This window comes from Dipodomys merriami, unplaced genomic scaffold, assembly GCF_024711535.1.
Source record: "Dipodomys merriami isolate MVZ:Mamm:240054 unplaced genomic scaffold, mDipMer1.0.p SCAF_200, whole genome shotgun sequence".
Classification (NCBI taxonomy): domain Eukaryota; kingdom Metazoa; phylum Chordata; class Mammalia; order Rodentia; family Heteromyidae; genus Dipodomys; species Dipodomys merriami.
In genome coordinates this window covers 768,194-782,174 of record NW_027203383.1, presented here as the reverse complement: position 1 = coordinate 782,174, position 13,981 = coordinate 768,194, and the positions used below count along the sequence as shown (strand labels likewise).

Below are 13,981 nucleotides of genomic sequence, written 5' to 3'. Positions count from 1 at the left end.
AACTTGGATAGTTTTTCAAGCAATGGTGTATTAGCTGGAAGAAGATATGATTATCTGCCTCTCTGTCTGTCTGTCTGTCTGTCTATCTATCTATCTATCTATCTATCTATCTATCTATCTATCTATCTATCTATCTATCTATCTATCTCATATCCTCTGGGTAGGCAAGGGATTGCATGTATTTTGCCAGTGAAAGAAGTAATCAGGTCAGTAGCTAAAGTGATTTGGGACCAACAAAGTGTGAGGCAAAGACTCAAAGGTGATGGAAGGAAGTCTTTATTTAGGATGGAGTGTGTAAGGGCTGGAGATGTAGAGCCACTGAACATCTTTCTGCTGGGTCATCTCTTAGGGAAACAGCTGAAGTATGCAAGCATTCACATATGACAGAATATTGAGTAACCTCTTTCATCAAAGATACCCAGAGACATTCTCTGCAGGCCCTGTCTCCCAGCCACCTTGAAGAGACTGAGACTCATGACACTCTGCAAACCTACACATGTCAGGAGCCATCAGGCAGCCATGATGAACAATCCTGCTCTCTCTAATCTCACAAACATACCCCCCAGATACTCTCAGTGGTTTCCCAGCCCTTCCAGGGATACACCTGTCCACCCAAACACCACTTGTAAGGTTGTCACTTATTGATTCATGCAGTTGATCCTATGATGAAAGGTAGCTGTACTAAAATCTGAGTGGTAAGGGTCTGAGGAAATCAGAAGGGAAGGAAAAGCTGAGAAGCCAAAAGAGAACATGAAGCTGGTAAAGGCCTAAAGAGTGACATAGCTGACCATCACACGAAGGATATTGGGGAGTGAGCTTAGCTTCTGATTGTGCAAAGTTGTGTTTTGTACCTTGGTTCAATCACCTGTGAAGGGAACAATCACTGGATATGGCTTTGAGCTAAGATCGGAAAATGGACCTGTGAACTGTGTACCTGGGCCAGGTGCACCCTGAGAGTTGCTCTTGGTCTTCCTTTTCCTTCAGAAGCCCACTGGGGATGGGGATTGGGGACCAGAGAGCATTCCCTTGTCACCTACAAAGTTACATTGGGATTTACCACCTTCCCCATGAAGAGAAGGTTGTGGCTGACTTCCTCAATGATCAGCAACAGGAAGGGCCTGTTGAAGTGGAAGGCAGGGATGAATTGCCTGGGAAATGAGCCGAGGTCCTTGATGTCTTCCTCTTCTTCTCCTCCTTCGTCCACAGTCAGTTCAGCCCTGTGCTCTGCCTTTGGGGACCAAGGGTCACAGTGTTCACCAAGTAGGTACTGCACTTCCTGCCCTCCACCCTGGACCCTCCATGTGGTCCTGGCCCAGGAAATTCAGAATCCAGTCCTGGTACTGTCCAGACTAGAGACAGGACCTGGAACATCTCCTGGTAATGACTCAGTGTAATCATTTATACAGCTCCAGGACACTGAAGCCCTCAGGCTCCCTTCCTGCCTGGTCTCCTGCTCTAACTCACTCGCTCACCCACAGGTAGCTTGGGTGTCTGGGGAAGAGCTCACCGTGTTCCTGTGATGCCCCGGCAGCTTGTCACACACTCCCTGACTTCCAGAAAATTCTTTTCTTTTTATTGACCCTATACACTCCTGCAAGCTGCCAAGTGCTGGCATTCTACCTTCTAAAAGCCCTTGTTTTCTGACCCTTCTTTCCATACCCTGTTTCTTTCTTGATGGTCCCTCTCTAGCTTGTCCTCTGCTGGCCTCGGTAGCTGAGACATGGTCCCTTCCATGGGCTGGAACTCTCATGCTCAGATTCCACTAGGAGCCTGCTTCCTCACTCACACATTGCATGACCAGCCAAGCACCTCAGCTTGGTGATCAAGGTCCTGTGGCCCTCGGCCCAGGAGCTGGACCCATGGCCCTCCCCAGCCCTGCTCATCCATGGCCCTCCCCACCCATGACCACTCACAGCCCTCCCCTGTCATTTGCTTTTGCCCAAAGCCAGCCAGTACTTGTGGCCACTTTCTCCTTCTGTTCTCTTTGCCATTAAAACTTCAAGATTCTTTCTTTGGGGAAGATTCCACTCCATTCTTGTGTTATGTAGGCTCTCCTCCCCATGCAATTTACTATCAGACAGCCCATCCCTGCGCAACTCTCTTCAAGACTTGTGTAATGCGGGGTGTCCATCTCTGGGCCGGAGGGGTCAGACTGCACAGGCACCCAGCCTGAGGTTCCCCACTGCCTCCTTCCAAAGAGTGAGCTTGGCATGCCCCCTCCCTTGGTTGCCTCTGAGACAGACAGCTGTGCTCACGACAGCGGGTGGGGCTGATGTTTTACTTCACCATTTCCACCAAGCAGGGGACAGCCTTGGGGTGGAGGGTGGCAGTTGGGTCCTGCTCAAAACCAGGAAGGTAAAAAACACACTCATCCATATAAACAGTACATCCCCATGGCCTTTGAACTTACCCTGGAGACCTTCATGGGCGTGGCTTGTGCTGTGATTCCGGAGAGGCCTGTGCGGTAACTGAAAAGATCCACACTGTTGGCCAGCAATGCACCCTGCTCCAGTTGCGTTCTCCCCAGAAAGGAGAATTTAGGGAAATACAGCTTCCTCCTGCTACTCCGAGGGAAGAGAGGAGAAAATGGCTTCAGTGCTATTTTTGGTGATCTCCACACAGATGAGTGGAGTGGGATAGATGGCGGTGTGTGGACTCTCAGCCCGCAGGAAGCAGGTATCCCCAGCCAGCTTCCTTTCCCCCTCCTGGGAACTCTGGGGACAGCTGCCCATGGTGTCTACTTTGCAAATGAGATAATAGGGCAGGGCAGGAGGAGGCTAAGAGTTTGCCCAAAGTCACACCATTTCTGAAAACGCTAGGACTGACTCCTAACCGAAGCGGTGCTGCTGTTTTTCAGAGGGGTTGTAGCCAGCAAAACGAGAAAGGCTGTCAGATTGTCTGTTTGACTGTCTATCTTTTCCTATTTCCTTGTCTCTAAAACAGCTTAAGGGCCCCAGGGCAGAAACTGCCTGCCACATTTTCCTGCTTGCTCCTGTGGTTACCTTTCCAAATTTGTTCCTCAAAAGTATAAGCTAAGAGCTGGTAGCTCACACCTGTAATCCTAGCTACTCACCAGGCTGAGGTATGGGTTCAAAGCCAGCCAAGGTAGACAAATTGAGGAGATTCTTATCTTCAAATAACGAAAAAGCCAGAAATGGAGGTTGGCTCAAGTGATAGTACTGGTAGCCTTGAGCAAAAAAGCAAGAGCATGAAGCCTCAGGTTCAAGCCCCAGAACTAGCATACACACACACACACACATACACACACACACACACACACACACACACACACAGAGGCAAATCCAAGTTGACTCAGAGACCCTTCCTGTGTAGCAGCTGGGTGGTGTCTGTGTGCCTAGGGGCCCAGCTTTAGTTTCTCAACTGCTTTAACCACAAGGAAGTGTGTATTCTTCCTTCTCCATCCAGAGCCTCTTCATGGCTTCATGTATAGAACTGAATGAACTGAGCAACAGAGAGCCACACCACAGGCCTGGGAGGGGCCTTGGAGACATGAGAAAATTCTCTAAGAGTCTCAATTCCATGTCTTTTCACACAGGCATTTGGGGGAACAAGGAAGCTGCAGGGCTGAGGACAGTGGCAGATTCTGCCTTCTAAAGCTCACTGTATGATCCTTTATCTGGAAAACGATTGGTATCTGGCAATGACTGGGGACAGATTCTGTCACAAGGAGGCTGGAAGGCTGACATCTTATGCATGGCATCCAGAATGTTGTTGCCAGACTTCCTATAACACAGAGACAAGGGCAGGATGGCGGCCTGGGGACAGGTGTGGAAATCACCCAGCTCAGCACTTGGTGGTTTGTAGTGATAGGGAACTGGAAGGTTGGCCTGGAAGCCTCGGGATTTACCTGAGGTCTGGATCAAGATTTCTCAATTTTGTGTTTGTTGCTTTGTGCCTACTAGGCAGGTGGTCTAGTATTGACCCACACTTCCAGCTCTTTTTTTGCAATGTTTATTTTTTGATAAGATCTTATTTTCTGTCTAGACGGTGATCCACCTATTTTAAACTTTCCATTGAAGCTAGGATGACAGGTGCTTGTCACCATGCCCAACTTCTTACCTTGAGACAGAGTCTCCTGGTCTTTTCTACCCAGAGCTGACTTGGAACAGCAATCCTTCCACACTCAGCCTCCTAAGTAGCTAGGCTTATAGGCCTGAGCCACTGGTACCCAGCTTGGTTTCTCAGTCTTTCATGTACACATGAATCACCTAGGTTCTGATGAAATGAAAAGTTGGATTTGTAAGTGTGAGATGGAAACTAAGATCTTAAAATTGGGGCAAGCTCACAGATAAAGATAATGTTGCTGGTCAGATTTTGAGGAGCAAAGACCTCTAGCACTTGAGTAAAACAAGCAAGTTGATCCCAGAGTGTGTCAGAGCTGAGCTGCTTCGGGATGGCCCTGCATACCGCAGTCCTGATCCCTGGTGACTATCACACTAGCTGCCATTTATTCAGAGGTCCTCCTCACAGTGTGGGCCACATTCAAATCCTGCCTGGGATGCGCTGAGTCTTAGCTTTCTAAGTGCATACAGTTCAAGTATGCAAATTATAAATGGGAGGACATGGGCGAGGGGATAAAGATGATTTAGATGGGGCTATCTTTGCTGAGCTGGCTCACCCAATTCTCTCCCCTCTCATGGAGAACCGAGCGCTTGCATCCTGACTAATTACTGGTCTGTGATTTCATCCACGGGTGTCCTAGCTCAGACCCAGGGCTGGGGGACTGTGGGGAGAATCCCATTGGTCAAGGAGAAGAGGTAACTGGGGTCTTACCTTGGTGGGAAGGGTCGGGTCCACGTGTCAAACTTCTCCTCCATCAGCACCTCCTCCACCTCCCTGGTCCTCCCCACATCAGGAAGGATGAAGACAGCAGTGAGTCTGCAGGCGTAGGGCAACCGCAGGATATGGCTATGCAGGCTTGAGCGGTGCTGGAGCTGGAACCAGCCCAGCCGCTGCATGGTGGGCACTTGTATTGTGAGCTCCTCACTCACCCAGAAGGGTCTGATCTCAGTGAGCTTTGGGTCAAAGCGATATTTCCAATTCCCTGAAATCAAAGGGAGACAGATGCTCAGGCTGCCAGCTGCCAGCTGCCAGGTACCGCTTCTGTGGTCTAAGATACAGGCATACATGAGAGACTAGGGGAATGCAAGGAGCAGGGTAAACAAGGAGACTGATGTCTGCCATGGATAGAAATAAAGCTAGTGTTACATTGCTTGATATTATTTTTCCAAGTCTTTCCATTTCCTTACTAATGGTACAATATCATTCTTTCTGATGGATGAGTAGAATTCCATTGTGTATCTATACCACATGTTCTTGATCCATTCATCCACTGAGGGACATCTAGGTTGGCTATGGTAAGCAGTGTTGCAGTGAACATGGTTGTTCTGGTGGCTTTAGTGTGGCCTGGGTTGTGGTCCATTGGATAAATGCCCAGGAGAAGGATTGCTGGGTCATGGGGAAGCTTTATGTTTAGTCTTTTAAGGAACCTCCATACTGCTTTATATTAAGCAAAGGAAGCCAGAGTCAAAGAACCACAGGCTGCCTAGTTTTCCTCATTTGCAGTAACCAGAATGTGCCTATAAATCTACAAGTAAACACGTTGAATGATTAAAATAAACAGATAAAAAATATATACCTGTAGGCTAGTGGCCCCTTCTCTGACATCCTGCGGAGAAGCTAGAAGGCAGGTCTGTGAGTTTTAGTGCTAGGAGAGGGTGAACCAACTCTGTCTCCCATTAGCCAGCTTCTTGCCTTCCTACCCTGCTAGCTGAGGCTCTAGGCAGGAACTAGGATGTCTGGATCCCCAGGGACATATGGTGAGCCTTTCAGGGCAGTAGGGATGAAGCTGTGGGCTCCGGCTAGTGCAGGAGATGCTGAGGAGAGCCAGGCAGCTGATCTTCTGAGCTCTGAGTCCTCACAGTGGCCAGCTGTAGCAAAAGCAAGTATGCTACAAAACTGTACACTGTCTTGGGCAAAGGAGCCTCTGTGCTTGCGGTAGTATTCAGAACATCACAGTACCGTGTGTCCTCAGAGAAGGAAGAATACAGGAGGGAGGCCTGGTGACCCCCATCCCCAGGCTAACTGACCTGTCCACTGAAGGCTCCTCTTCCCCAGGCTCTCTCTTTCCCAGGCCATTCCTCTCATGAGCACCAGGCCCACCTCCCACTGGCTGTCTTGGCTACCTCCATTTGAATGTCCAGGAAGCATGGCCCAAACTGCAATGGGAAGAATCTAATAGAGGGTTTCCAGTTAAACCTGAGTGGCAGAGACACGATCACTATTGAATACAATGATGTCTCATTTTGTTGGTATTCCTAAAGCCGACAGCCTCCTCTTTTAGAGGAGCTCATCAGGAGGTCGTTCTGGAGTTGATTTCTGAGCAGGCTCTGAAGGGCGTGTCCTTTCTGGCTGGGAGAAGTGAGGAGCCAAGGACACTTCAAACAATGGCAGTGGCACGTTAGGGCCAGCAGGAGCCAGGGCTTCCACAACTCAGGGCAGGCCTGTCTTGGTGGAGGGAGGGTAGGGTAGCGTGAGCAATGAGAAATGTAGGTGAAGAGCCAGCTGGGCCAGGTCTCATTTTCAGCCCCTCTGGTTCCTGCAAGACATTCTAAGGGCTCCATGGGGAGCAGGGGCACTGAAAGGGTCTAAGCTGAAATACAAGGTCAAAGAGAAGAGTCAACCCAAATTGAGCATGGAGACTGGGCTAGAGGTACTGGGGAGGAGGCAAGCTGCAGACAGAAAGGCCAGCCAAGGAGCAGTTGCAGTGGTTTTGGTGAGAGATAATGGACTTTGGTCTAGAATAGTGACCATTGGACAGAACAATGGTTAGTGGGAAGGGAGGTCCGATGGGTGAAGACCATGGCTTGTAGACTCTCTTTAGGCCTGTGGTGTGAGGAGACACAGAAGGCCTGACTAGTTAGGTGGGGGGCGGTGTAGGATGGGCTTGAAGTACTGGATTGGGCTGAATTTGGGGCTGAGTACTGAGATTTGGAAGAAAAGGAGCAAGAAAAGACAGCTTTAAAGGGTGGAGGAGATAGAAGGAAGAAACTCTTCAGGCTTGGGACATGCTAAGCTTGGGATACTTTATATAGAAAGAGGTGACCAGGTGGCCAGTAGGGTGTGGGAATATAGACAGAGTTGGAGGCTCCAATTGGGAGGTTAGAGGCTGCCAGTGGCCCAGATGCCTGAGAGACTCACATAAGAAAAACAGGCCCAGGAAGAACTCTATGGCATATCAACATGGGAGTGGGCTGCATGTGAGAGGGAGAAAGACTGGGGCAGAGGGAGGGCGAGGTGGGTCAGAAGGCCACAGGGACCCCAGGAGAGGGGAGCATCTGGAGGCATGTCAACCACACTGCCAGATTCAGCCAGGCACCATGAGTGTGGAAGGGTAGTCAAGAGAGTCTTTTGTGCAATGGGTGGGAGGCACTTGGTCAAACCATATGGGACCAGAGAGTAATGGAGCTAGAAGGGAGACTCACGTGCTATGGAACAGGAGGTAGCATGGCCCAGTTCACGTGGGCAGGGCTGACTTCAAGGATGATATAACCCTGGGATCTCACAGTGATCTGCAGGGAGTTTGCTGCTATGAGGTCACGGCTCTGCAATTTGGGGGACTGAAGAGACCCACCTAGTCATCTGTTACTTGGCCTTGAAAATTGTGTAGTTAGTCCAGGATGAAGGTTCCTCCTTTGAAAAGTTCGGTTGCCTAGAATAGCCAAAACAATTCTAGGGGATAAAGACAATATGGGAGGGCTATCCATGCCGAACTTCAAACTCTACTACAGAGCTATAATAACAAAGACAGCATGGTACTGGCACAAAAACAGACCCGAAGACCAATGGAACAGAATAGAAGATCCAGAAATAAATCCACAGGCCTACAGCCAGCTGATATTCGACAAAGGAGCCAAAGACATACAATGGAAGAAACACAGCCTCTTCAACCGCTGGTGCTGGGAAAACTGGGCAGCCACATGCAGAAAACTAAAAGTGGACCCCAGCCTATCACCATGCACCAACATCAACTCAAAATGGATTAAAGACCTTAACATTAAACCTGAATCTCTGAAACTACTGCAGGACAGAGTAGGAGAGACACTTGAACTAATAGGCACAGGAAGGAACTTCCTGAACAGAGTCCCAGGGTCACAACAAATTGGAGAGAGACTCGACAAATGGGACTACCTTAAAATAAAAAGCTTCTGCACAGATAAAGCTATCGCAACCAAGCTAGAAAGACAACCAACTAATTGGGAAAAAATATTTACCAGCAATATATCAGACAAGGGGTTAACATCCTGTATATACAGGGAACTCAAGAAACTAATCCCTCCCAAACCCAACAAACCAATTACTAAATGGGCAAGGGAACTAAAGAGGGACTTCTCAAATGAAGAAATAAAAATGGCAAAGAAACACATGAGGAAATGTTCATCATCCCTGGTGGTGAAGGAAATGCAAATAAAGACAACCCTGAGATACCACCTTACCCCAGTCAGAATGTCCCACATCCACAAATCAGCCAACGACAAATGCTGGAGGGGATGTGGAGAACGAGGAACGCTATTACACTGCTGGTGGGAATGTACACTCATACAACCACTTTGGAAAGCAGTCTGGAGGGTCCTTAGAAAGCTAAAGATTGACCTCCCTTATGACCCAGTCATACCACTTCTAGGCATCTACCCTGAACAACAGGAACCAATATACAAGGACACGTGCACCTCCATGTTTATTGCAGCACTGTTCGCAATAGCTAGGATATGGAAACAACCTAGATGCCCCACCACAGATGAATGGATCCAAAAATTGTGGTATCTATACACAATGGAATATTATGCAGCCATTAGAAATGACAAAATAATGGCATTTGCAGGGAAATGGATGGAGCTAGAAGGAATCATGTTGAGCGAGGTAAGCCAAGAACGAAGAGACAAACAGTACATGGTCTCCCTGATAAGTGGATGATAAATCCAAAATGTTAGGTGATATGACAAAACTAACAGGACTTAAGAAACAAAGAACTCCCACTCATCTGGTTGAACCACTACTAAATATCCCCATGCTGCTGATCACATATATGGTATATAACATATGAGCACTGTTATATATTACAGACTGTGATAGACAATTTGCTCCAGGAAAGTTAGAATGAACTTGTGACTTTAAATGAGCATCATTATTCCACAATACTGTGAATTTCTGGAAATTATGTAATCACTTAATCACAATCAAAAAAAAAAAAAAAGAACCTTGGGGAAGGGAGGGAGGGAGGGGATGGTAGGGGGAAAACAATGGAGGGGGTAACAATGTTCAAGAGGAAGTGTACTCATTACCTCACTCATGTAACTGTAACCCTCTGTATAGTATCTTTACAATAAAAAAAATTAAAAGATTCAAAAAAAAAAAAAAAGAAAAGTTCGGTTGTATCAGAAAAGGGAGACTAGGGGATTATAGCTATAAGGGGGAACTAGAGTTTGGGTGTTCAGAGGAAGGTTGCAGAAGAGAGAGGCTGAAGAGATGGGAGAGAGAAGGGAATCCACAGAATGAAGCCTTGAAGAGGCCCAGGAAAAGCAATGTAGGGTGAGGAAAGGAAATTGTATCTTGGACAATCACATGTGAAGAGGGTTTCCACATGACTAGAGGAGGTTTATTTACCTTTAAAGAAAATATAGTTGGCCAGGATCATGACAGAATGTGACTCCAAGTCCAGAAGAAGGTTTTTGATCTTGCCGTGGGTCTTTTCCTGCAAGGCTGCCTCAACCTGTTGCTTGACTCTCTGAGTGTTCCCCAGGGAGGCAAGGAAGACCTCGGTGTGGTACAGACTCTGGGCTGTCTGAACAAACTTCTGCTCCAGGTTTTGATAGCTGTTCACAAACAGCACACTGCCCGTGTCCACCTGGCACTTCCCAGGGCGCGGTAGGAGGGCTTGCAGGAGCTGGCTGTAGTGCGTGTGGGCCTGGGCCTTGGGGGCCGTGGTGAAGTATCCCAGACTCTGTAGGGTGTGATCTCGGGCCTCCGGCTTGGCCTGGAGGGCCAGCAGTGTGAGGGGAATGGAGAAGCTGAGTGGAGAAAAGAGCACATTGGTGCCTGGGTTGGAGATTACCAACTGGATATACAGGCTGAATGCAAAGCTCCAGTTGTTCAGGAAGGAAGCAGCCTTCTGGTTCTCTGATGTGGAAGAATTTTCCTGGTCAGGGATCCCTTGGCCACAGGCATGAAGATCCAGATTTGCCACCAGCAGCCAGAGGAACAGAATGGGGTGCGTCATCCTACACAAAGAAACAGTACTATCACCCAGTTCAGCCACAAAGCACAGCGAGGCCTGTCACCCCCAAAGGCTTCCTACTGCTCTGTCCTTCCACCAAGGGCCCAGATGGGTGGTTAGCTTAAATGGGGAGCAGCGAGTGTTTGGATACACTGGGCTTTGGAGTCAGGCAGACCTGGGCTGGGGGCCTGACTCTGAATCAGGAACCATGGAAGTGTCAGGGATGAATGGAGGTAGGGCTACCTGTTGCTCGTCACTGCCTGAGGCCTGCTGGGAGAAGAGACCGCGTGGAATGCAACAGATGTGCCATCAAACCACACACGTGCAGAGAGAATGCAGTCAAGAATTGACTGACTATACTACAAAATTAAAGAAAGTAAGGGAAGGGGTAGGTAGAGGAGGGATGTGAGGGGTACTGATAGAAATGCATTGTATTCACAAATTGTTTGTTAAGTGGCAACTCCTCTATATAAGTATTAAAAGATTAAAAAAAAAAGAAGTTATTGTTTAGAACAAGGGGTAAAAGCCCCATCGACGATGTTAGGAAAACAGCCCTCCTACCACTCTGCAGGTGTTTGTAGCTTGTGATCAGAATGTTTCCGTGCTCTGATTATAATCCCCATATATACCCACAGTATAAAGTCAAAGCACTTGTTCATCTGCTCACCTGATCTGGCTGCCAGTCTCTGGCCTAGGTCCTCCCTTGTGCTCTGCGGGTCGGTCTGTACTGCCAGGATGTCCTGCCCACCAGTTTCCTCTTGGCTTTGATGGCAGAAGTCCTGGAAGAAAGAGAGAAGCCAGGTGTTTGTCCCAGTCCTCAGTGTTTCTTCGGCTTCTACCTGTCTTGACCACAGGTTCATCCTGCCCTGCTCCAGCTTCCTCTAGCTTTTCTTTGCTCCTCCTGCTTAGGGAAACCCTGCTTTAGCCCTCTGTGTGACACCTCTGCATGTCTGTCTCCCTTTTTCCCTTAATGCCTTCTACACTTCTCTCTGTATTCTTTTCCTTAAAGTTCTGTCCCTGAACCATCGGAGGAGGGGCTCACAACCCATCTCTTCAAAAAACAAATTGGTCCCAGGTAAGGGAAGAGGCCTCTTCAAAGTCAATGGTCAGCTAGTGGCTAAGTCAGGATTCCTGCCTGGGTCTGCTGCCTCCAAAGAAAGGGGCTTGATTTTATCCATCATCAGCTCTCTATTTCAGAGTAAGGTGCTCCCTCACAATCCAGTCTACATGCACATGACCTCCTGGCCTGTGGGGTATGCTGCCCTGAAGGGGCAGGGGACTCAGTGTGTCCCCCACCCACATTGCCCACAGTCTACAGGGGCTAATGGAGTCCGGGGGCCAGACCAGAGGCCAGCGGCAGGTAAGTTGTACTTACAGGCTGTGTGTCCAGAGTCTGATGCACCTTTGAAACTGGCCTCTGTGGGAAGCTGTTCTGGGCTGGGGAGTGGGAGGGCACCAGGGTAACTGCCGATCCTGGGGCTCAGTCATGTGGGAAGGCCGGCTCGTTCCCTCCACAGGCAAATGTCCCAGCAGTGTGTGGTGCTCAGTGATACGTGCAGACACGGAGGAACAGAGACTTCCAAGTTGGGAGGAGTCACACTGTACTGTCAAGCTGAGAGGAACAAGGATGGGAGCATCCTTGGTTAGGGAAGTGATTCCCCATCTTCCCTTATTTCTTCTCTCCCTCCCACCTATCCACTCATCTATCCATCATCCGTCCATTTATCCATCCGTCATCCATCCATTTATCCATCCATCATCCATCATTTATCATCCATCCATGATTCATCTATGATCCATCCAACATCCATCATCTATCGTTCATCCATCCATCCATCCATCCATCCATCCATCCATCCATCTATCCATCTACCCAATAACCCACCCCCCATTCACCCATTCAACCCATCTATCTACTCCTGAAGTACCTGCTATATTGTAAGTGTGACTATGGGTGGGCATTAATGAGAGATTATGCAATAGCACCTCTGATAGCTGCCTTCAACACATAGGTCTCACTCGAAGGCCTTGGTGCCTTTTGTATCCATCCTCATATTTCTGGTGTAGAGATACAGGCACAGGAAAATTTCTGAAATAAGAGACTCTGGATTGGTTGAAAGAATCCTGGATTGACAAGGTTCTGTTGAACTAACAACATTTAACTGGAATGCACAAAGACAAAGAGGAGTCAGTGCTCAGTGGAGAGTCCTGGGAGAGGGTGGGCTTGAGATGCCCCCTAAGGAGGGGCAGGTTATTCACAGTGAAAAAGAACAGACAGGCAACACTGGCTAAGCAACTCCGGGCCATGTCCTCAAGAACTTAGCGCTTCATTGTGTTCATACCATATTCCTCCCGGCCATCATCTTGGCTCCCTTCTCATAACACCAGGCATAAACAGTATTTAATTTCCTTATGTAAACACCCAAGCACTGACAGTCCCAGGACTAATAAAGAGAGTCAGAATATGTGTAGAGAGAATAGCTATTCTAAAGTGTTTGCTGAGTGTCATTTATTTAGTAGAATGTGTGCTCTGTATTAAAACCACCCCATGAGGAAGTTCTACTTGTATTTTGCAGGTAAACTCAACAAAACCTGAGAAATTTGTTCCAACGCTAACAGCTCATAGAGACTGAGACGAGCTTGACATGCTGAGTAATGTGACAGTCAGATCTTCAGATTTTCAACTGACTGTGGAGCAGGTGATTTCTTGGAAATTGATCCTGGGGTTGCTGCAGAGGTACAGTAATCAGAGGAAAGTAGTCTGCACAGCACCAATTTGAATCTGAGCTCTATAAACACACACACACACACACACACACACACACACACACACACACACACACACACACACACACACTTGCACTGAAGTAAATTTTTCTCAACTTAATAATTTTCCCTAGAGTTTCTTTAGATACCTTTCTTGACATGACCTGGCCAAATTTTTTTTTGGGGGGGTCTGGTCGTGGGGCCTGAACTCTGCGCCTGGGCGCTGTCCCTCAGCTCTTCAGCTCAAGGCTAGGGCTCTACCACTTGAGACCTGGCCAAATTTTTAACTAATACGTCAATGTCAAGCAATTAGTAGGATAGGATCTGTCTGGGATAATGGAGAACAGGTTGAGAAAGCATTTGAAAGTCTTTGTCTTCGTGGGAGAGCATCTTAATCTGTTAGCCATGACTGTTGGGAGATGGGCAGAGGAAATAGTGAGATAACTTGTAAGCAATACAGATTAATCCTGTTCTGGAATGTTGTACAAAGACTCATGACAACAGTGAAATACTTGAAGCAGGGAAGTAATAACGAAGAAGAGGCTCAGGAGCATGGTGTTGACATTGGCTCAGTTCTGACCATGTCCTCCTTGCTGGCAGTCCCAAGAGAGCTCAGAACATTATATGACAAGACACCAAACTCATACATGTCTGTTTGTATGATTAGATTCTCTTTCTCTTCTTACCTGGGGAGATCTTGAGGCTTCCACCCTAAGGATCTTTTCTAAACCTAATCATCTTTAAGCACCATTGTTGGATTTAGTTTTCCCCTTCTTAATGCCATGACCATGAAATATTAGGGATCCGTCTTTTGAATGGAAGCAGGGACAAATCATGTTCAAACTATTCCAGATATATAGGAGTTCCAACAAGGGAGAGGATAGTAAGGTGCTACTTAAAATTGAAGTTACTAAAATTTAG

At 47.8% G+C, this 13,981-nt stretch overlaps 1 protein-coding gene across 1 annotated transcript; it reads right to left on the bottom strand.

The window, feature by feature from the left end:
- Nucleotides 1-260: 260 nt before the first annotated feature.
- On the bottom strand, nt 261-11,761 carry LOC138833105 (alpha-1-antitrypsin-like). The gene is made up of 6 exons (XM_070031432.1): nt 11,670-11,761; nt 10,962-11,073; nt 9,685-10,298; nt 4,795-5,065; nt 2,411-2,561; nt 261-1,228 (listed from the first exon to the last, which is right to left on the bottom strand). The coding sequence occupies exons 3-6, from the start codon at nt 10,295-10,297 to the stop codon at nt 1,034-1,036; spliced, it is 1,230 nt and encodes a 409-aa protein (XP_069887533.1). The 5' UTR covers nt 10,298; nt 10,962-11,073; nt 11,670-11,761; the 3' UTR covers nt 261-1,033.
- Nucleotides 11,762-13,981: the final 2,220 nt, after the last annotated feature.

Coding starts and splice junctions, on each gene's coding strand:
- LOC138833105 (XM_070031432.1), bottom strand. CDS start 10,297: ATGACGCACCCCATTCTGTTCCTCTGGCTGCTGGTGGCAAATCTGGAT. Junction 2,562..4,794: donor ACCCGACCCTTCCCACCAAG/GTAAGACCCCAG, acceptor CCCTCGGAGTAG/CAGGAGGAAGCTGTATTTCC. Junction 1,229..2,410: donor CGCCCATGAAGGTCTCCAGG/GTAAGTTCAAAG, acceptor TGGTCCCCAAAG/GCAGAGCACAGGGCTGAACT.